Source organism: Gallinula chloropus (genome assembly GCF_964237585.1).
Source record: "Gallinula chloropus genome assembly, chromosome: 4".
Classification (NCBI taxonomy): Eukaryota; Metazoa; Chordata; class Aves; order Gruiformes; family Rallidae; genus Gallinula; species Gallinula chloropus.
Window position 1 is genome coordinate 27,473,645 of NC_140088.1, and position 22,749 is coordinate 27,496,393.

Below are 22,749 nucleotides of genomic sequence, written 5' to 3' on the forward strand. Positions count from 1 at the left end.
TTAGGGCAGAGAAGAAACAAAGAGGCAGATTAAAAATTAAACATGTGAGTATTTATGTGTGCATGGCAAGCCCTCTCCAGGGTGAGGCCAGCTTTACTCCAGGCAAACAATGGTGGTGCCAGCTCCTACCTCCTCTACAGGCAGCTCCTTCAGTTTGGGTAGAGAGCTGGAGAGCAGTCCCACCAGGAAGGGGGTAGGGCAACACACGATGTCAATCATGGATGAGGGCAGAACAGGAATGAAGGTGTGTTGCCAGGAGAAGGGGTACAGCAGGGCCACCACTGCGTGCGAGCAGCTCGAGAGGGTGCTGGAGAGAGAGGAACAACCATGTTAGCAGAGGTTCTCCATCCAGCACTCTTGCCACCTGCTGATAACCTTAGCATGCTAAAATGCAGGTGCCCAAGTGGCTGCCCTGCTGGCTTCAGCTGGACTAGGCCCCATCCATCCCTACCGCTTCTGTACTGTGTGCGCAGTGAGGTGGTTTCTCCTGTGTGCAGCTCGAGGTGACTTGGCACTAAAGGTAAAAAACTAGAATCAGTTTGTTTCGTTACAGCAGTCAGGAGATGCTTTGGTTTAGAAGATGAGGTTTAGTGTTCCCAACAGCACTCAGTAGCAGCTGCCTGCTTTGAACGATGCTTAAAATCCAAAAGCAAGTTCAGTTCTTAGCTGTTGCAACCCTGTCAGTACCAAAATGCCTAGCACTGATGTTCTTAGATCAAGCACTAATGCACAAACAAGGGGAAAAAATTCTCAAGAGAAACTTTTCTAAATTAGATTTACATCCACACACACCCCCCCCCCCCCCGCCAAGCAATCAGTACTTTTTACAAAAGAAATCCAGTAAAAGCACATTTTCCAAAGTACACATATTTTTGTGACAACAGTATATTTTTACTATAATAGATTTTAATGGGCTTATTGACCAACTCTAGGAATAAAGGCATTAACCCTGCTTGGCAGAGTGCTCTAGAATACACATTGGTATGCTCTAAACATTGAGGCTTGATATCATTTGGGGAAAATGTCTTGCATCAATGGTCCATTCATCTACTGAATCCGATTCCCTTTTACAGTCACACAGTTCCCAAACGTTAAAAATACAGGAACCTCATTACCAAGCTAGTTTTAGCATCAGGGGAATGAAGACATTTCAGAGCTTTAATTTTGGACTAGGTTACAACGTCTGCTTCTCGCAGGCCGAGGATGACAGAAATTTGGATTTGTACCCAGCCTGGCATGACTGAGCGGATTTTCTCTCCGTGCAAACTTCTGCTGTGCTTAATGTAGCACGGAGGACTATAAAAAGTAACTTCACTGCTGCTCCTGCCTGAGAATGATGGGCAGAAACGCCGATTGCTTTCACTGCAGGACTGGTTGGAGGCTTTAGGTGGCAGCAGACCTCCACCGGAATAGCCCTCGCCAGTATCTTTCGTTGTAGTTTATTACAGGGCCAGGAGAAAGGTTTCACCTGTCGGGGATTAACCTTGGAAGTCTGCTGAAAGGGTAAAGTGAGAATCGGGGGACAAAGAGAGAAGAGGTTGGGGAACAGCACATGCTTGTCTTTAACTGGAAGTAGTCTGTGGGTGTGGTTTTACTTGACGTTTCCTTCCAGGTCTGTCAATCACAGCACGGTTTGGTAACCGTGCCTGACGCAGGTTGCTTGTAAAATGACAAGTTTCTCTGATTGATTTTATTCCACAGCAGGCAGTGGTGCTGCCATTGCCTTGTATTTTGTTCTGGCATGTCTACCATAGCAAGCATGGTGATGTGCTCCAGAAGAGCTGTGGAGCACAGCAAAGACTCCCAGCACTTTCTCAAGCTCATTTTAATGACTCTGGCATTTTCAGCTACTACACATCCAGTCATCTTTGCCGAGCAACTAAAAAAAGAGCCATGTTAAGCTAAAAGTGGGAAGACAAACATTCTTCTGATGCTCAGTGAGTATTTTTTTCCCTTTCTATAGAATGCCCTTTTGTAACTTGCTGTTTTACACGCAGTGCTGTGACGTAAATCAGATCCTGCATCCTCTTGTGCGTGCTATTCCCACGCTAGGGCAGGCTTCGGGCTCCAGCCCAGGACACTGGTCTCTCTTCCAGAGCTTTCCCGCGAGCTGACTGTGGCCAGGCCGCGGCTGAACGCAGCGAGCAGCCGTGGGGGGACGTCCTGCGACAGCACCCTGCTCTGCTCCGACAGCGTCCTCTGGGTCACACCGCTGCCCTTGCAGCACCGCAGCCTGCGCGTTGTAAGGCTCCACACTGAGTTTCTCAAAGTTCAGCCTCAGAAGGCCTTCCCTTGTGAGATGTCTCAGGCTGACCCCCTCAAACACATTTGGTCCCCAGAGTCGCCTACTGCCTTCTCTCCTGGACACTGCTCGTGCAGGGGGAGTCCCACACGCCGTTACCAAGCTCCTGCTTGTACAAAGCAGCTGTGTCTCCTCTGTATGTAGCAGGAAAGATTCGTCTTTAGAAAGGATACACGTCTTTCACTTCCACCTGAAGTTTTTATACTCTGCTAGGCAAAATTCCAGGAGGATGGCTGTAAGGGAACCCCCAGTTTAAATCTCAAAAACATGGTTCAGATCCTTTCAGAAGGGTATTATTAGTGAGAAATGTGTGTTCTGTAAATTGAAGAATAAATCCCTACCCTGGGACACCAAGCCTGCTCCAGTTTGTCCTTTCAAGGTGCACAATGCACACATTGTCCTGCAGCTCTTGCTTACGAGAAATTTTCTTTAAGGTGTGTGAAGCACACAAAGTAAAGCAACAGGATAGCCAAAGAAATTAGATTTTCAAAATGTTTTGACTTTTAGTAGTCTAGGGCAGTTCTGGTAATCCAGAGAGCTGGTTTTGAGAGTAGGCTTTTTCATCTGGTCTGTGCAGTTTGTACAGGAACTCTGCCTAATGAGCTAGCTGTCATTCTACTGGAAAACACTCCTTATATTACCCACACACAGGTAATTTTATACACAGGCACAAGAAGCCAAACTATTACATAGGTCACACACTAACAGGGAGCATAAACCATCACCTACTCCAGAGGGGAAGCACTGATGGAGTGGGGCACAAGCAGAAGACACACTGATGACGCCAGGGCTCCTGCCATCCCCATGCAGCATGGGGCCAGCTGTGCCCAGGGTCCCAACACCTCACTGGCACATTCCTCCCACCTTCCCTCCAGCACACAGGTCATGCCACTGCCCTGTTTAATGCCAAGCTCGCATCCTGCCCCACAGATGTGGACCATCCTGCTGTGATGCTCTGGCTCTGCAGAGCTGCTCAGGGGAAGAGGCAGACTCCTGCTTAAACCCAGCGCATCTCTCTTCTCTGTCTGCTACAGGCTGTCCTGCACAGACATGTAGCTACACGCAGAGTAAATCTGCTAACAGCAATTGACTGTGTAGAGGTGACTGTGTTTGGCAGTTTTGTGGGATGAGGGGACTTCCTTGGGTACAATGTGTAAGGCTGTTACCTTGCCATGCTACACAACCTGCGCCACTGAACTCACCCCATCACCTGTACCCATCCCAACAACCTGCACGCCTCTAAAGCAAAATCAGTGAACAATTTATAGATGAACATCCAGTTTCAATCAATTTAAAAACACAAGCAATCCACTACTACCCCTTCCAGACTTTTGTCCATGGTTATCACCTTGTTGAAAATTATTGGAATTTTCCCAGGTTTTGGTTCTTCCTGTGTCTTTTATTCTCTAGGTTAAAAAAACCCTTCAGTGTTTGATCTTCTCCCCATATAAGTATTAATACAAAATTATATGGTCTGACGCGTTCTTAATAACAACTTTCTCTTAAAGAAAAGATCTTTTATCATGTTACAGGAAAAAGATGGCAATGTGTCTTTCCCACTCATGGTTGCTCTATCTTCCTCTGGGCTATTTTGTTTTCCAAATCATTTTCTCAGAAAACTTGTCCTTGATGTGTACTTGGCTGTGGAGATGCAAAGCTCAGACAAAGAGCCGAGGCCCAGGAACTTCTGACATCACCGTGACTCAGCTGAACTGTGGAGACTGCTTGTGAACACGGGTTAGGCCCATGTCAAAAGCAAATTAACATGACTTAACAAGAACATTCACTGTCCTTTAGATAGGAAGATCTCTGCTATGAATTTCTGCATCAGTCAGCCAACAAATAACCTCAAATCTGGGCTATGTTAGTGTCTAATTACAGCACAGTTACCATATTCTGAGAAACACACGTTGTCTGCTGGTGAGCAGCGATCAGACCCTGCCCTGGCTGCGGGGAGCACTGCTGATGCACATACTAGTACTGGATGTGTCTGCTCCAGAAGACCACGGCTTGTAGTGTGCTGCAAGTCACCAGCTCTCACGAGATCTTAAAGCCGTATTCAGTTACACGTACTACTCACATGGGAAATACTCCACAGATACACTTGACAACTCTCTTTTCTCTGTAACAACAGCCAGCAGTTATATTCCTTCTCACTTCCCCCTCTACCACCTACAGTTCCTCCCAAACCCAAGGAAGCCTCACACACTGAGCACCTCCTGAGTCCCAGACTAAGCCTCTAGCACAGACAAGCACTTGCTGGCAGGGCCCCCTGATCCAACCTTGCTACTGTCATACACGTCCATGGTCATTTTGATATTTGTATTGAAGGAGGGGAAGGTGAGAATACCCTTTCCCCTTCCTCCTCCTCTCACGAGGAACAGACAAGCTTGCTCACCCCAAGGCTGCTGCCAGCTATGGACATGCGCAGGACTGGCACCGATTGTCAGAATCTGGTCCCTCTGCTTCCTCAGATGGAGAAACGTGGCCAAAAATGTAAATTCACAAAGAAGTGTTTCCACTGCCTGTGTTTACTTTTCCACAACCTTTTCATGTTTCTCATTTCTCCCAGCTGATTTAATCATGTTGCTCTGTCCACATTTGCTGAACTCTTTAATCTGCTGTGTTAGCACACTCATGCTCCAGCCCACAACTGCGCTGTGACCAAGCTACCTCCCTGACCCACATGTTCTTGCCTGCTTGCACAGGAGTCTCTGTCCTTCCCAGGTGTAATGGCTTGACCCAGGTGGGTATTACACCCACCCTGTGCCCCTGCAGAGGCCACGGACGTGCTTTTCTGGGATAGCTCCTACCTTTGTGCCAGTGAGGAACTGCATAGGGAGCAAGAGATGTTGGACGTTTCCTATGCCTTTCAATGCTTTCCCCAGATACTGGACTAACTCCAGTCTCTGACAGATACAGAGAGACAGAGAGACAGAGAGTCTGTGACAACTCTGCAAGATAAAACCATCTCAGAGGTTTGCAGAAGACTCTCAAAAACTCTGGGAAAAGGCTACAGGGCCAAGGATTCAGCTCACTGCCCCAACACACACAGACTGCAGAAGTAGAGGGGAAGGACAGAGCAGAAAGCTTGAAAAGTAAAAGCTCCCAAGTAAAGAGAAAATAGAGGTAAAAACTGTAGCAGATTGCTGTGTCTTGGGTGGGAGATGGAGTGCATGTAGTGTTGCTGTTACTTTGCTGGCAGTAATTTGGAGCAGAACCATGCTGTGTCAGATACAATACACACCTAAGCTATGAAAAAGGGAAGATTTCTCTGGCTGCATAAGAATAAATAGTAGCAGCACTTTTATTCAGGTGGATGAGGCTAAATACTAGCATCAGGGCCACGATATAAATGAAAACCTATTGGTATCGTGGCAGCATCCACACTGTCTCACTGTAATCAGTTCCCACAGTGTTCCTGCAGGACGTCAGCCATTAACACGAGCCCCGGAGCATCCCTGGCCTGTCAGAAGAGCTGATGGCTGGGAGATGTTACCACTTTCTCCCTACTCCAGTGTGTGTGCTCAGCTCCAGTACCTCCCTTCACCCCCAGGCACCTTCTGAGGCTGTCCCCCCCAGAGCCCCACACACCAATGGGCTGCTGTGCAGACACGTCTCTCATTAACCCACACACCACAAACTACTCACCAAACAGGGAGAGGAGGAATGAAATGAGAAATCAAGAAAGCTTTTGCTACTACAATGGTGCAGGACATCTCCAGTTTTCTAGCCAGTGTAAAAGCATCTGACAGGGCAACGTTTCTTCCTATTTGCACACAGTCATTGCTGATTGTTTCTCTGTCACCACTCTAGGAAGTTTAAAAGGGAAGAAGATCTTCAGTTCCTCTCTTTTGACTCAACCCAAAGGAAGGAGATGGTTTTGCAGCTTTTTAGCAAGATGACCTACCCTGCAAACATTTCAAAATAAAATCACAGGAGTGGTTGTTGCCAGAAGGAAAGAGAGGAAAGTGATGGAGCCATCTGACTGCAGGGCTGAGGCCCCAGGTTCAGGAATGTGCAAGCACAGGCGCTCAGAAACAAGAGGCACATTCAGAGGTGCCGCATCGGATGCAGAGAAGGTGGGGAGGGAGCTGTGGCAGATAACCTGCTCACCAGGAACATGAAGCAATAAATACCTTTGTGCTTGTAAACTAATACTGAAGCAAAGCTGAAACGGAGATTTATTTTTTTTAGTTTTGTTTTGTTTTGAGAAGCCAAGCTGACACGGGTAAGGTCCCAGCTGATGCGGGATTAAAGGAGAGGGACCTCTGTGGGTTCATCCACACAACCAGCAACTACCAGTGAGTCTGGGAAACCTGCTTATTTGCAAGGCACTGTTTTCCCACAGTCAGGATTCAAACTGAATCACAGAATGATTTGGGTTAGATGGGATCTTAAGAATCACCTAGTTGCAACCCCCTGCCCTAGGCAGGGACACCCTCCACTAGACCAGGTTGCCCAAAGCCCCATCCAACCTGGCCTTGAACACTGCCAGGAAGGGGATATCCACAACTTCCCTGGATGACCTGTGCCAGGGCCTCACCACCCTCAGAGGGAAGAATTTTTCCTTGTATCTAATCTAAATCTGTCCTGCTTCAGCTTAAAGCCATTACCCCTTGTCCTATCTCTACTTGCCTTTGTAAACAGCCCTTCTGCAGCTTTCCTTTATGCCCTGTTCAGGTACTGGAAAGTCTTGCTTTAAATTGTTTTCACCAAATTTTTTTAACTTATGTGTCTGCCTCTGGATAGCTATTTTGTTTTTCAATTTCAGGCAAAATTATACAGAGCTGAGGAGGTCAGCTGATCCAACCTCCTCGTCTGGTATCAGATCAGTTTGCTCCCAGAGCCAGATAAAAAAAAATAAATGTTTTCATTATATAAACCATATTTGCTGCCCTTTTTAAACTTCCATTGTGCTAAACTACTTTGCTGAATTGAAACCTCAAGACCTTTCCTTTTTCCACTTCTGTTTTAACCCAATCAGCTCCCAAGGACACAGCCAAGACGTGAGGGCCCCTTTTGAACCACAAGTACCCCGAATGCCGAGGAAACTCATGCTGCCTGAATGGCTACAGTGCCAGCCTCTCCTGTCAGCAAGGCTCGGCTCTGCTTCCGAAATCGGAACAATTTTTTACTTTTCCAGAAGCCCTTCAGGGGCAAATCAAACTACAGAGAATCCTTCAAGCCTTTATAAGGGGATCTGTAAGTAGAGACTATAATTTTTGAAGCTATTACATTAATTTTAATATATTAATAATACATTAACTTTTAATAACGTAATTTAATTTTTCATTGAATAATTATTTATCAACCTGCTGGGTTGAGAACTCCCCACGGCAGAAGCCTTCTGCAAAGGGCCCACCCCTGTGCAGGGGCAGACAGGGAAGAGGACTCCCTGCTGCAGCCAAGGCGTCTCTCCTCACCTGACCTCAGATAAGTCTGTGCAAATCTGGATAGCTGCAGGATGCTCAGGCCAGCACGGCTGCATAGGGGACTATCAATGAGGATTCTGGCCTTTCTGAATTTCCTGTTACTAAATCTGACCTGTCTCTAGAATAATCGGTTGGATGTTTACAATCTAAGTAGCAGGTGCCTTTTACATGGAGAATCAAGTGAGTTTAGGCTGTAAAAGCCAGAGCAGTATTTTGTACTGTGATTTAGTTTTTTTAAGCAAACACTTAACTGAGAGGTAAACTTCAAGTCCTGACATGAGGTCTCTGGAGGCTGACCTAAAGCATGGTGCTGACACTGTGTCTCTGATCAATACCTGACATTGGTCTTTTCAGGAGATATGGACACAACTGTATGTGTGTATTTTAGATTACTTTTTCTCTTGATGCCAGGGGAGATCTGACAATAGAAAGCTTTGCTCCTAGTGTCCTAAACAAAATAAGGAATTCCCTAGTGTAAATGTGAGTGTGACAGAGGGGAATGCATATAATTCATGTGAGAATCACGGTGAGCCACATCCATTCAGGCCAATCCAAACAGAGGATCCAGTTTTGAACTTCTCATGGTTAATCATCACTCAAGCCACAACAAACACTGCTACAGCTGATCTGTGCAACTGGCAAAGAGCTCTCTAAAGCACGGATGGGGCATCTCGGTGTCTGTTATGGACTGCAACACATTTTGCTCAGTATTAGCAGGGAGCTAATGACTCAGTCCAGAAGCAAGTGAAAATCCCTCCCTCTGCACAGGAGCTTGGCAAAAAGTACTCTTCAGGAGGGGAATGCTTCCCAGTGTGGGTGACTGATTGATCAAACCAGCGCGCTGCGGCTGCCCTGTGCCTGCCAGGCTCCGGGGTCCAGGCAGTGCTTCCCAGCCAGGCTTCCCCACGTGGAAGCAGCAGCCTGGCGCAGAGTGAGAACCTGGCTGCGCTTGCGGACGAGGGCGAAAGGCAGGGTCAAGTCATGGTGGCTCCCCGCATTTGGCTGCTGACACATTTGCTACGAGTGACCTTTGTGCTATCTCAGAGTGCAAACAATACCTCAGCAAAACACTGGCAAGGAGAGAGTGGCACGGGCTGAGGAGGAAGCGCATACTTTCCACATCACATCAGCCCAATGATGTTATCGTCCTTTGCAGGATCTTTTCAGCTATGCTTACAACTCGCAGAGCGTAGCTGCTTAACCCTCATGCCTCTCAAACGGTGATTTATCTTTTTTCCCCTCATGAAAACAAGGCCAAACACAAACCTTGTTTTGCAAGCAGTGAGTCACATGTAAGGTTTGTTCTGGTGCATTCTACCGTGCAGTCTGAGAAAAGACAAGCCCTTAAAATTCTCACAAAGGCATTACAATGTGGAATCACTTGTCTGGCAAAAGCAGTGCTGCGGTTCCTTATCTGTGGGGCACCGGTGACGCAGTTAAGTTTGGGACAAACTCTGGTGACCGCTGAAGGTAAGTTACAGAGAGCTCAGGCACCCCTTCCTCTCTGCTGCTGACAGACACAGTGGTTACTCCCGTTTCTGAACTTGTTTTCTTCAATTCACCCAGCCCCGCTTTGCCTGCTGCTGTGTCAACGAGTGCAATTCACAAAGCAGACTTTCCCAACAGTTTGCATCATCATCTTTGTCCCACTTCTGGTCCCTCCTTATCATGTTTAACAGAAAACTGAGTAGGAAACACTTCTTCCATAAACTCTTCTCTGACCATATGGCCCCCAGCTTAAGTTTGCAAACTTCTCCCTTGTGCTACCTTATCCTGACAGTATGGTTGCATCAGCAACCTCGCCGTATCTACCCGAACATTGTGAGCACACCAGGCAATGTGGAGCAGAAGGGGTTGAGAGTCCATCATGGCCCTTGCCTATCCCTTCATCGCTTCCCTGTGAAAGTGAGTTCAGAAGCACATGGACAGAAAAGCCTGTCTGCCATCATAAACACCCCCTCATACCAGGACAGATGTCACAGAACTTCAGGTAACGTTTTGATACACTGGGCACTCTGCTAAGATACATGCTAAGAGCATGGAATTTAAATTTTAGCGTTTTCTAAGATGATGAGAGACCAAAAATTCCATCTGCGCTGCTCCCAGCAGCCTGTGTTTTGCAGAAGGCTGCAGCACTCTGTGCTCACCTGCAGCTTCCAGTCAGTGGCTGAAGGACTGAGCAGGTACGTTACATGGCATGCCATAGCACAGCCAGGAGATGATGGCGTCAGGAACATCCACCACAGCTGCCTACCCTGTCTCCTAGCTAAACAGAGACGGACAGAAATACGAGGTACTGTCAGGAATTCCTTTTTAAAAGCTGCTGGATTTGTCAATCAGTTCAGGTAATTCAAATTTTCAATGTTTTATAATTATACAACTCATTATGGGATATTATCAAAGCGGTGGGAAGTGCAGGATTCATGTTGACTATACAGGAGGCTTTCTTTTTGGTTTTCATCCACGTATTGGAAGACAGATATTTAATGCAAAATTTCCAGAAGTTACCATAACTTTACACAGATTAGTGAATTATCTCACTTCATCAAGAGCTGGGTTTTCAGAATCGAGCTCCCACCTGCCTGGAACACCAGGGTGACAGTCTGAGGTCCCACATATAGCCTGCAAAGCACACCTCTGGCTCGTGACACAGATGAAGATTGCATCACATGGAGCTGAGAATTGCAGACCAGAAAATGCACTGTCAGGAGATATCTCTCCCTCTCTGAGAGTATCTTTGCAGTACTTAATTTAAAAGAAAGCAGAGAAAAGTTGATTAAAGGAGAATGTGGTTTTAATGAAGACATAATTTTTTGCTCCCATAATATTTGTGCTTGAGAATAGAGGCACGCAAAAGCCCCTGGAGAAAGAGACATGCAAAGTGCCCTTCAGAACAAGCATTTTGGCTTTTCAAGCAACCATACTTTCCATAAAGTTCAAGCAAATGAGATTTTCTGGGGGAAAAAAATAAATCATTGCTTTGACACTACAGCCACCTACCTAAGCTTTGTCAGTTGCTTACAAGAAAAACCCCCAACATTTCAAAGTGGAAAGTTATCCTTAGGGCCCACAGAGTGACCCAGTCCCTTTCTGCAGGACAGCTTCTTAGCATAAATCCAAAACAAAAGTAGTTCTGGCCCAGGTGCTCCAGAGGAGCGTTAACTGCTTCTTCCTTCTACACTGAGACTTTTGCTTCCACCAGTCCTTGTTAATGTTCACACCAGTGGTTTCAGGTCCACAGGCAATCATTGCACTATTAACAGCTGTACGGGAGGATGAAGATTTTTTCTAGGTAATAACAAAGGAGGAGAAAACCAACCCCAACTCCCTAATCCTACTCATTCAAAAGCTAAAAAGAGGGAATCTATCTAAATCCCCTTGCTGGGAGCCAGAGGCCAAGTTGGAGAAACGTTGCATCTTATTGCCATATGGTGGTTACTACACCAATAAGCAGTCCAGAAGATAATCTCCAAACAACATGGTAGCCATCCCATTGCCTTTCACAGGGAAGAGGAAAGGAGAGAGAGTATTTTGTTGCACAAATCGTAAGTGGAAGAATGATGATGTTTCCCACCATAGAGCTTTGGGCAAAGCCTGAGGTGACATGAATAAATACCACTGGGAAGACGACAGGAGGAAAAGGAAAATCATACAAGCTCTACACTTCTTGTCATGTGGCATATTAAAAATGCCATCAAAGTTTACTGCATATTAGAAATGTCATTATTAGATTGCTTTTTTTTCTCCCTTAAAAATCTCGAGACAGCTCTGTCAGTTGTGTCAAACCACCAAATTCACATCACATTGAAAACCTTCAATTTTAGCAGTGAGACTGTAAGACAGGGCTCAGCATCTTGCAGGACCAGGCTACATCCAAATATCCATTCAAAGGCAACAGCTATATTTAATAGGAAAGAATGAAGCAGAATGTCAAGAAACTGCACCTATATTAGGCCAAATAATCACACTTACTACAGAATGTTTAAGGTTTGTTTAAGTATATATGTTTCTACTTGGGGATGCTTCATAGTGCAGCAGATTGAGAAAAATCCAAGTCTCACAGAAGGAAAGCAGCGGGCGGGTAGGTAACAGAGACTCAGACAGACTCCAGAGGATGCTTCTTTTATAAAATATGAAGGGAGCTGCAAGTTGTTGTCCCTTAGTTGAAAGCAGTGGTGGTCTACAGGTTCTAAATCACTCCTCAGTGGGGGCTGATCTGGCTCTCACTGAAGGAAATGGAAACTCTCTGGTTACTTACATGAGAAATGGATGTTTTTGCTGTAGAATAAATTCTGTCTAGTGGGCATGATAATTTATTGGATAATTATATGAGCACTCATTCCTTCCACTACAGGAGAAATAGAAAAGTGGAAGAAATTCCCCAGCTTGTTTTCAGCATGTAGGACCAGACAAGAACAATAACCCTGATTAGCCTTAGCACTTCAAGATCTTTGGATAAAATATCCCAGAAGAAACGTCAGCCACCCACACTTCTCCTGGGGTTAGACATAAGACCTGGGAGCTATTACACATTCATCAGGTACAGCAGTTTGCATCTCTAAACATCCCTTCTGCAGCGCACAGCTCAGTATAGGGCTGTGCCAGGTGTGCCCAAGAGAAGACATAGTTGAGTCTCCTGTAGCTGGTGCTCAGAAATAGTCCAGACCAGTCAGAGACTGGCAACAGTAAATTCTCTCTCACAAGATGTTTTCTGTCATGTTTGTTGTCAAATTTATCTCACCTTTTTGTGTGCATGTACACAAAAGTAAAGCAAAGGAAATCTTTATTACCGGTGGAAGCTCACTGTCTGTTTGCTGAGTACACCTCCTCTCTTTGTCCTAACGTGGGTTTTCACCTTTCAACCTGCAGCTCAGCAGATTTTACAAGCTATACGATACAGCAGACTACTGGAAAGGAGCATTCCAAGGAAGCAGGTGAGTCAGGTCATGCCTATCATTGCCATGATTAGAGTTTGTAAGAATTATATCCTACTTTTGTTAATTAAAAATAAACAATAAGGAAATAGGGAATGAGCTTTCATTTTAGTAACCTCCCCAAAAGTTTAGCTAACTCTTCCTTTTCCACTTGACCTTGCTACAGGGCTGAGGTACAGTAGTTTTACCACTAAAACGCTGCCACTTATCTCCCATTTAAATTTGCATATTTTAACTGGAGCTACAAGATGATGCTGTGATTTTGTCTGCTAGATTAAAGGATCCCTAATGCTATTTTTTTGAGGTGGGCACTGAGAGACTGAGAGCAGGCTGCCTCTCAGCTGCTAACTGCACTGTTTTCTGGTGGGGCCTCACAACTCCCAGAACAACAGATTCCAATATGAGGACAAGCGTCAACACTCCCTGAATGTCCCCAAAATGTTTCTGTCTGTGAGATTAGGGAAATGCCATTGTTTGCTCTGAAAGCTTTTGCCCTTGTATACAAGTACACTCTGCTCCCCTTTTGCTCCAGAAAGTTAACAGAGACATGCCAGTGGGATGACTTCCCCCAGTATTTGCATATTTATACTTCTGTCCTGTGTTAGTCAGTGTTTCTGTCTGGCGCCCATAACCTTTGGTCAGGTCTGGGACATGCCTGGGCTTTCTGCAGTTGTGCAGGAAGACAGATTCCTCCTGGGAGTCTGTAACACTTTGGGAATGGGCAGGGAGGTTTTTGTCCTTAACAGGATAAAGACTTTGCACATCGTACGTGCCTTGCTTCTGCTTGCAACAGCACCTCTTGACTTCATGGGGTGAGCACTGCAGAGGAGCATTTCAGGGGCTGCAGGCTGCTGGTCAAGGAGATGTGGGCTGGCAGAGAAACACTGAGGGAAAAAACTCTCCTCTAGAAGACAAAGTAATCTGTGGCCATCCCTAAAGGAGGAAGATGCTAATGTGCAGGAGCTTTAGCTGCACCAAAGTTCACTGTCATCCAACATTCCCTCAGCCTCACTCCCACAGATCTCCCTTGGACACAGGTGAAGATCTGTGTGTTTATTCACAAATTTCCAGTATCTCATGAATGTAAATTCCACTGGCGTACACCTAAGGACGGTGCATGATAGACCCTGATCAGTAGCAACACCACCTTCAAGTGTACCCATGCCAGGGCTTCTGGCCAGCCCCAGCCCCAGCCCCCTGGCTCTGCCCCTCTCCCAGCACAGGAACTCCAGTGGGACCTGGCCAGGGGGCCTGCCTGGTTTGGAGAAACTGGAAAATGACTAATCCATACTGCAGCTGGGCTGGCACGGCCTCCTGGGCGAGGGAGAGTGTGGCACAGGGCAGGAGCGAACAAGGGAAGGGGGGTGGGTGTCACTTTCTGAGCTGTCACTGCTACTTAGAGAAACACTTGGCTCACCTTCACTTCAGGGTACATTTCCAAGTTCACCCATGTGGTTCAAGAGCATAAAACCCATTGCTGTCAACGGGGATTTTTTAACCTGAGGCCCATGCTACTGCTTCAGTGAGAAGTAGCTGAAATACCTCTCATAAAACCAAAATTCACAGCAATGAGAAGTTATTTTGCCTTTTACAAGAGCAGGGGCACTGTAGAAGCCTTTCACAGCCCCTAAAGCTTCAGAAAGGCCACTGAAAGGAATATTCTTGGATTTAGATCCAAAGCAAAGACGAGCCTCATACAAACACTCCCACTGACTCCAGGCGCCGTTGGACTGGACCCACATGTGAAATGTAAGCAAAATACACTCCGAGTACTTCACAATATAGTGGATTACAGCAAGAGTGGGTTTTATTTACAAAAAATGGGGTTATAACAAAGGAACACTGAGATGCCCAAGGCCTTCCTTTCCCCCTCTCCAAACATTCAGAGGAAAAGGCAGAGACTGTTCTCACAAGCACGGATACATACCTCCTCATCAAACATGTCCTCATTTTTTCCCTCCCAGCATTAAACTAAAACAAGCAGAGAAATATTTTTCTTCCAATGTTTGCTTTCTATTTATTTTCTGTTGCTACCTTTGTGCCTGCAGCAACGCCAATGTTCCCCGAGCCCATGAGCCCACTAATTTTGCATCTGCTCCCTTCGAAACTGCACTAGAGCAGCTCTTACTTTGCAGCTAGCAGAGTTGTGGGATGCTTTCAGAGTTGGGGTGAACAGGAAGAATGCTGGGAACATAAACAGGGGCTCCCAGCTGGGACAGGGATTGAACTGGGATGAGACACACCAACTCAGTCGTGCTTTCAGCAGATGTTTAAGGAATGGAAGCTTTAAGTTACTTTTTTATGAGTAATTATTATTATCATTGTTATTATTATTCCAAGTTTCTCTGTTGTTACCTTTATTTCTCTGTTGTTTTCTTGACTGTTCATGGAAAGCAAAATACTGCAAGGTCACTGGCAAATTCAAATTAATTTTTGGAGGTGAAAAAACAGCTGCAGGGATTTATTCACATAATTTCAAGCAGAAATAAAATTTACAAGCAACTTACTGGGGAACACCCCCCTCCCCAACCTAATTGCATATAACTAATCAAGGCAACCTCACAGTCCTGTCAGTCAAAACATTACTATTGTTTCCTCATTGCTGGTAGCAGCCCTTTCTGTGTTGAAAAATGGCAACTTCTGCGCAAAGATCAAGGACTATAAATTTTCACATTCTGGGCACTATATGAGATCCATAAATAACAATTTATTGAATGAATCTCACTGCACTAGGCGTGACTTTCCTTAACTTGTATAAGGTGTGAAATCATTTATTGCTTGGAGACCTGTTAAAGAGGCAGCCGCAAAAGCCCACTGCATCTCATTGTTTGAAGCCTAAACCTCCACATCGTTTATTTCTAAGCTATTTTTTGGGTACATGCAGAAATCAAACCCTTGTAAAATCTTTTTAATTTCCTGCTCTCCTTCTTTGGGCCCACAGACTGGACCTGTCAGATATTTCACTACTTTTTCTTTTTTTCCACATTACTAGTAAACTCCTTCAGTTTCAGCCATCATACCCATAAACAAAATTCACGTCAGACAAGGCAAAGGTTCCAAGACAGACAGTTATTAGCTCAAAGCCAGAGTGTTTCATTTTAGCCTTCATCCCCATTTAAACCATGAAAACCTCGGCGAGTATTGAATTTAAATCCACTGTCACTTTCTCCAGGCCTCTGTCAAAGGAGTCATTATTAGCTTCTATTTTACAGTACCTCCTAGATCCCCATGCTGAGAGGGGCCACACTATATCAAGCAGAGCTGCATACACACGCAGAGCAAGAAGCAGTCTCCGTCCTGGAGAGTTCAGGATCCCAGGCAGACCAGACAACAGATAAGAGAGAGCTATGTTTGCAGCATGTGTCACACAGCAGGTCAGAGGGTTCAGGAGAGCTCAGGATTCACAAGTCTTAATCCAGGCCCTTATCTACCACATCAGATTTTGTCACACTCTTTTTAAACAAATCAAAGTATATCCATATATTGAAGGGCACATGCAAACATAAAAAAGTATATTAAGAAAAGACTTTCCATAAGAAAGGTTCTGTCCCTTCTTACAGAACAATCACCTCATAAGCAGCTTGGTTTACTTCTCAAAGTACGTGCTAATGGCCAATAACCCAATGCCTTGCTCCCACCACAAACGGTTTGCTGGAGAGCAGGTCTTGCAGGAGAGCGCAGTATTTGGATATGTGTTTGCTAAAAGGGAACCTTCTCATTTCTGGTTCCTGTTGGCCCTGGTGCCCTATTTCCATGTACCAAAAAGGAGAGTATCAGCGTTTGGTCTGTAAGCAGGACTCCGTCATCCTCTGATCTGGAGCCTGTAGCTAGGCAGCTACCAGGAGATGGGCCATTGCATGGGCAAACCTGAGCTGTTACCTTCCAGGCAATGGGTATAAAACCCTGGTTGCCTGATGAAGTCTGGGCTACCATGAGCCCTCAGCACTGGCAACTTGACCATGTAAGCTAGGCTGACTTCAGCCTGTCAGACGGGGTTTAATTGCTACTTCTTTTCTCTGAACAGTGCCCGGAAGCATTGTATGACACTGGTGAGGCCAGCTGTCCTAGAGGAACGCTCCAGGGACCAGTGGCTTTCTGTCCCAGCCCTTGTGCCTGAGGATGCCTCCCACAACAAGCCATCCCTGCAGCACTGTGCCTGTGGTCAGTGGATGGAGTCTCAGGGTACTTGGCCAAATCAGGACAACACTGCAAAGGAGTGACTAGGAACACCAAAGTAGGGCAACATTTGTCAGTAGCACAGCTTGGCCCTCATTTTCTCTGTCATATTTCTGTGATCTTTTTCACTCAAATTGCTGTGCCATTTGAGGGAATGCTGACCTGTGCCATTCTGAGTTAATGGTTTGTGGGTGCCACTAATTCTGCTGAATGAACAATGAGGTAGAAACAAGAATGATGTAATTAAGCATGCTGCAGAAAAAGTCAGAAGGAAGACACCAGCGGTATTTTCAAAAGCCACCTGCCCTGGTATTCCTGGTGAGACCCACATCATCTACTAAAGCACTGCAGAAACCCTGGACTAGCTGCACAGTTCTCACCAGGAGTTTATGTGAAACTAAGCTATCCCAAATGGTCATTCAAACCAAGGGTTACTGACAGGGTAAGGGATGAAATAAAATGTTCCTGTTGTTCTAGACAACAAAAAAGACTGCTAAGGAAGTAACTTTATAACCTGAGAAGGGTCTGCAGCTTTAAGAAATTCTCCCCTAAAGGTTGTAAAGCTTTTACTATGCAAAGTATTTTTGCTATTATATACACTGGCGGCCACTAAGTGCAGCTATTATTTCTGGCGGTCATTCAGAGAAGGTCGGAGCTGATAAAGTGTTTAACAGAGTTTGTTTGGGTAGATCCATCTGTGTTTTTAACCACCCATACAGTCTTCTGTGTCTTTTTAAAAGATGCTGGATGTTCCTGAGACTAATAAATTACGGCCTTTATTTTTATTTGCCATTTTTTTATTTATCACACCACAACAAAGAACGTCTTCTTTAAAATGTCTGCACTTTTCTATAAGGATTATGTGAGCATCTAAAAAAGGAATGATTCTTTGCTGCAGGGCAGGGGTGCAGCCTACACAGGGCTCCCATGTCCTTGGTAAAGGCCATAGAATCATATTGGACGGGACCCCAGGGATCACAGAGTTCCAACCCACTGCCACAGGCAGGGCCACCAACCTCCAGGCATGATCTAGACAAGGTTGCCCAGGGACCCATCCAACCCGGCCTTGAACATCTCCAGGGATGGGGCATCCACCACTTCCCTGGGCAGTCCATTCCAGGACCTTACCACTCTCTCTGTAAAGAGCTTCCCCCTACTATCTAATCTAAACCTTACTTCCTTTAGCTTTAATCCATTCCCCCTTGTCCTGCCATTGATTACCCTTTTAAAATGTCCTGCCACTGTCTACCCTCCTGTTTATGTGGAGACACAACCAGTTGCTCTCACTCTTTACACCTGTGTTCATGCCTCAGATGAGCCAAGGAGGGGAGGCTGCAATCAAAGGGTAGGGAAGTAAGACTCATGTTGAAAGGATGCAGCAAGGAGTCCAAGATGGAGCTTTGGAAGGGAAATGTTTTCAGGTCATCTGAGCACCAGGAAAAACATAACAGCATTCTTATCACGCCAACTGGATGGGTTTGGTAGTGCAGGATTTGAAACCTAGTCCTCATTACAAACACTCAGTACTGCCTGGAGCAAAACCCCACTTCCCTGCCCAGCTGCAGCGCATGGCCACAAGATGAATGCAGCCCCTCAGAGGCCATCTCTGCCACTGCTCACGAATGCTCTGTTCCAAAAACCTGATATTAAGTATGACTAGGATTATATTACTTCAAAAGGTGGTGCAAACATTTGCTGTCTATGAAGCAGATGAGCATTGGTATCCCCATTTTACAGACAGTGAAGTAAGAACAAGTGGCTTGTAGCTAGTGACAGCTAGGAAATGTGTGTCCCACCTTCCATTAATGTAAAAATTACTGAAATCCTACAGTGAGAAGATCCTGACAATCTGACAACCATTCTGGACAGTTCATACAGCTATTTTTACCAGGAGATAGTACCCACACGAACAAAAAAGTGGTTCAGGTCCCTTTGCCACTCACCTGAGCTTATCTGCTACAAAAATCACACGCCGCTCCAGCAGGAGAGAGGCGAAGATCCGGATGATCTGGCGGACGCTGAGGCACTTGAAGAGGCATTCAAAGTCCACGTGTTCCAGGCGCGAGTCCATCGGCCGTCGCAGCTCAATGACCTGAACACATCCAACAAACATCAGTAAGCATCACCAGCCAGGGCTGACAGCACCAAGGGCCCCCAGCACCCCAGCCTGGGCCCTCCAGCACAGTTCCATGCTTGCCTGTTGAGGGGACACACAAGAATGACTCCCATCCTCTTTTAGAAACTGAGGCTAGAGGCACAGCACCCCAGAGAAATGGTCTCTTACACAATTCACTATCAACTCATTCTTCTTCCCAGAATACAGTTGTGGGTGTTAAACCTGCTGTTATTTCTGAAGGAAGCATAATTCTGCCTTCCAAACATCCTGTCTGAGATGTAAAGCTTGGCTGAGTCAACAGTGTGAAGCAAGTAATAAACTGGAAACACTGGAGCTGGAAGTTTACGGGGTTAAAATAGCCATAACAACAAGGTAAATTTGGTTATAAACTTGGGTAGTGATTCAAATTACCATCTAGATAGCAGCCAGGCACTGAACTTGAAGGTCAGGCAAAATTTAAACCCAATTGACTTCATTTTCACTCTTCTGTGATGCATAATTCACTAGATAACGATTCAAAACCTTTTTTTTTTTTGTCAGAAAAATATATACATATATATACTTAACTGGGGAGTCAGGACAAGGTCTTAGATGGTGACTTGTGACATCCCTTTAAAGTCTAATTTTCATACTTCATCCATGACCTCAGGCCCTCTCCTTCCTTTTCTCAAATGTCTTTTGCTTGGTTCCTTTATTATATCTTCCTTTTACTCTGCAATTGACATGCTCAGATGTGGAACTTGAAGGTAAAGGACAGAAAAAAGAAGAGGGAAAAATAACATGAAGAAGAGAGTAACAGAGGGAGAAAAATATGAAGTGCAAGACAGCAAATGATGAACTACTGAGGAATTTAAGGAAACAGAAGGGAAAGGGGAAAAGTTGGCCAACTTGAAGCTGTGTTGAAATCTCTGAAGACATCTTAACAGGAACATATACATCTCTTTCTTTCCATATGTCCGAAAATCACCGTCACTTTATTGCTTTAGACCACTTTTATGTCTTCACACACATGACACCACATTCCACAAGCATACTGTAGTGGTTTTAAACTTGAGTAGCCCTTACAAAATTCCTCACAAACACAGTGCTTTGAGGATACAATCAGCAGCAAGACCACAGGACACCAGAAGTGAAACCAGTCCATACCAGTTTAGCTGTAATATTATTTGGGATCAGTAGCACAGGACTGTAAAAAGAAAGAGACTGCTAGAAGAGTATTCGTGTACAGATCTGTTTTTCTAAAGCCTGGACTACAGACACTTCATGGTGGTGTGGCTCAGCTGTTGCCTCCCACAGCAGTGGGAATCAAATCGTGGCGTGAGGGTGTAATTTCCTGCCAGCCGACCCCGTTCTCACATTCGGTACGGGTGCCACTTCCATTCCTTAGCACTGGGAGCACAAGCTCATATCACGTCTACGTGCCAAATCATGAGGAGCTGGTTTTACTACAGACCTTGCAAAGCTAAAATCTTGCTGCAGGGTAGGATGCAATGCAAGTTACGGCAGCTTTTACAAATGCCATGGATGTTTTCTGTTGCCTGGCAAAACCTTCTGCTTTAATCTGCTCGTCACAAAGAAATATTCTGTCTACTTCCCAATTAATAATCATCTTTGTTTAAGCCAGAAGAGCCACAATGGAAGGACAAGACTCTGTTCCTAATTAAGCCAGTGCATTCCATTTAAATAACAAGTTTGTACTAGCATAACAGAGAGCAAAGCTCAGCCAGAAGAGAGTTGTTTGTTTGTTTGGAATTATCTTAATGTTTTTCTCTGGGAGAGTTCAGAAGCTTGAGTGGAGGACAGAGAAGTTGCAGATCCATGGTTCCCAGATATATTCACATCAAAACAGCATTATCAGATCTTACCACTGTTATGCCAGTCAGCCTTTTAATTTTCCTTTCCTTCTCCAGAAGAAAATGCTTGTGTCTTACACATGCCTTGCAAGTCATTTACACAAGTAACCCTTTACATTTCCTACCATGTTATGTCACAGGCCTGCTCCATTGAAGTCAATAGCATTACACTTGGATAAAATATAGCACAGTAAATCTAACCCTGAGGACTGTAAAGTAACCCTAGAGGGTTTGGTTGGTTTTTTTCCTGCTTTCAGTAACAGGGACACATTCTGTTCCTATCTGCATAGATGTGTTTCCTCTGTGTGCTTGCCCATCTGAGTGGAGCTACTGAACACAGGGACGTGCAGGGAGCAGGATTGGGCACGGAGAATGGCTAGCAAGCCTCAAGTGACAAAAAACTTCTTAAGCAAGGCATCAATACTGTCATTTTCCAGTAAGGTCTGTGTTGTCTAATACTACTCTCCTAGTTACTCCTGTCAGTAATAAAAGGAAATTACATCTTGTGCATGTGCACACACACACACAACCCCCCTTTCATATGACATGCCTTCCCAAATATAGACTTTTTATTAGAGGGACAGTTAAAGGGTATTTATTGCCAAAAAGAGGCACTTCAATGCTGCTGGTCACTCCTCCTACCCAGGACAGGCAGCAATGGGGTTTGCAGTACCAACCAGCTGCTGGCCTGTGTGAGTACAGTTGGCGTGGGAAAACTGCGCTCAGGTGTTATCGCTGTGACGTAGCCCAGCAACGCTGTCGTTCTGTTAAACGCGCTAGGCCAGGCATACTGCAACAGTGGTGGCGTTTGTGGGTTTTCTTAAACACAACTTACAGTAATGGACACATAACACTAAATTGGCTCACAATCAACAGTGGGAACCGGCATTAGCATATCAGCACTCGGTGCAGCTTCTGCAGTGCTCTCTTTGGGGTGTGCCACCTCCCATGGCCTGTTTTCCTTTTGCTGCTTGGTACCAGAGTGGTGAGGGAGTAGCATTTAACTGTTAATGTTTGCAGTTGCTTTTTACCTCATTTCCAGCTCCAGGCAGAAAGGTTTTGACTTTGATTGTCTTTCCAGGTGCAGGAAAAGGAGATTCCATAAGACTCCTCATAAATGGATAAACCAAGGCAGCAGATATTCCCCGTCTCCTTTCAACCTCGTCCAGGATCTGATCCATTAGTAAATGCATAGGAGAGAAAGAGACAGCACATGTCAGCACTACATACACTTTTGAAGCATCATTTGACCCAGATGTGCCTAAAAACATGGCAGATCTAAGTTTAATTCTCCTCTGCCACTCATTTCTTCACTACCATTGAAGTCACAGAACTCGATCGTACTCAAAAAATGAGACGTTTTCCAGTTACAAAATGGAGCCTGTTTGTGAATGAAGTGGATATTCACAAGGAAGAAATAACAAATCGGGAGAAGTAACAAATCTGGAAAGTAGAAAGAAGACTCTATGCCAAGAGAGACCTGTATTATTGGATTTCAACTAGTTGAGCTGAAGGAGAGAAAGATCAAGGCAAATCCCATCATCTCAGGCCAGGTCAGTATGATGTCTCAGAGATGAGAGGGCAGAAAAAAAGCCAGACCAGCAAGGAAAGACATCCTGCCACACTATGCTACCAGCAGAGCTCCACCAGGAAAGAGGTCCTGTGAGAGTCCCGGCCGTGGCAGCAGCAGTCATGTCACAGTCCATGCTGAGCTGGAGCCAGCCGTGAGCAGCCTCATCAAGCGTGCCCAGCTGTTTATTTACACTGGGTGCCTGCATTGAGGTCATTTTCTGTTTGACATGATGCAGAGCAGGCAATCTAGTTTTGAAATAAGCAGATGGAACTTCTTAAAGATAGAGAGGATTATTATTTTATTTTCTCTTTGGTCACATGGGCCAACATAAATTAGATCACAGCTAAGTTTTCCCACATT

The 22,749-nt window shown here is 45.3% G+C and overlaps 1 protein-coding gene across 4 annotated transcripts in view; it reads right to left on the bottom strand.

Moving 5' to 3' along the window:
* The window catches only part of DENND2B (DENN domain containing 2B), a gene marked incomplete at its 5' end in the record, with an annotated part of 89,353 nt that overhangs the window by 5,344 nt on the left and 61,260 nt on the right, over positions 1–22,749 (bottom strand). For all 4 annotated transcript variants that reach the window (XM_084262648.1, XM_084262647.1, XM_084262646.1 and 1 more), the window contains 3 exons: positions 130–307; positions 18,791–18,939; positions 21,848–21,988. In XM_084262648.1, the coding sequence (XP_084118774.1) occupies positions 130–307; positions 18,791–18,939; positions 21,848–21,988 (468 nt within the window). The remainder of the gene's footprint in view (positions 1–129; positions 308–18,790; positions 18,940–21,847; positions 21,989–22,749) is intronic.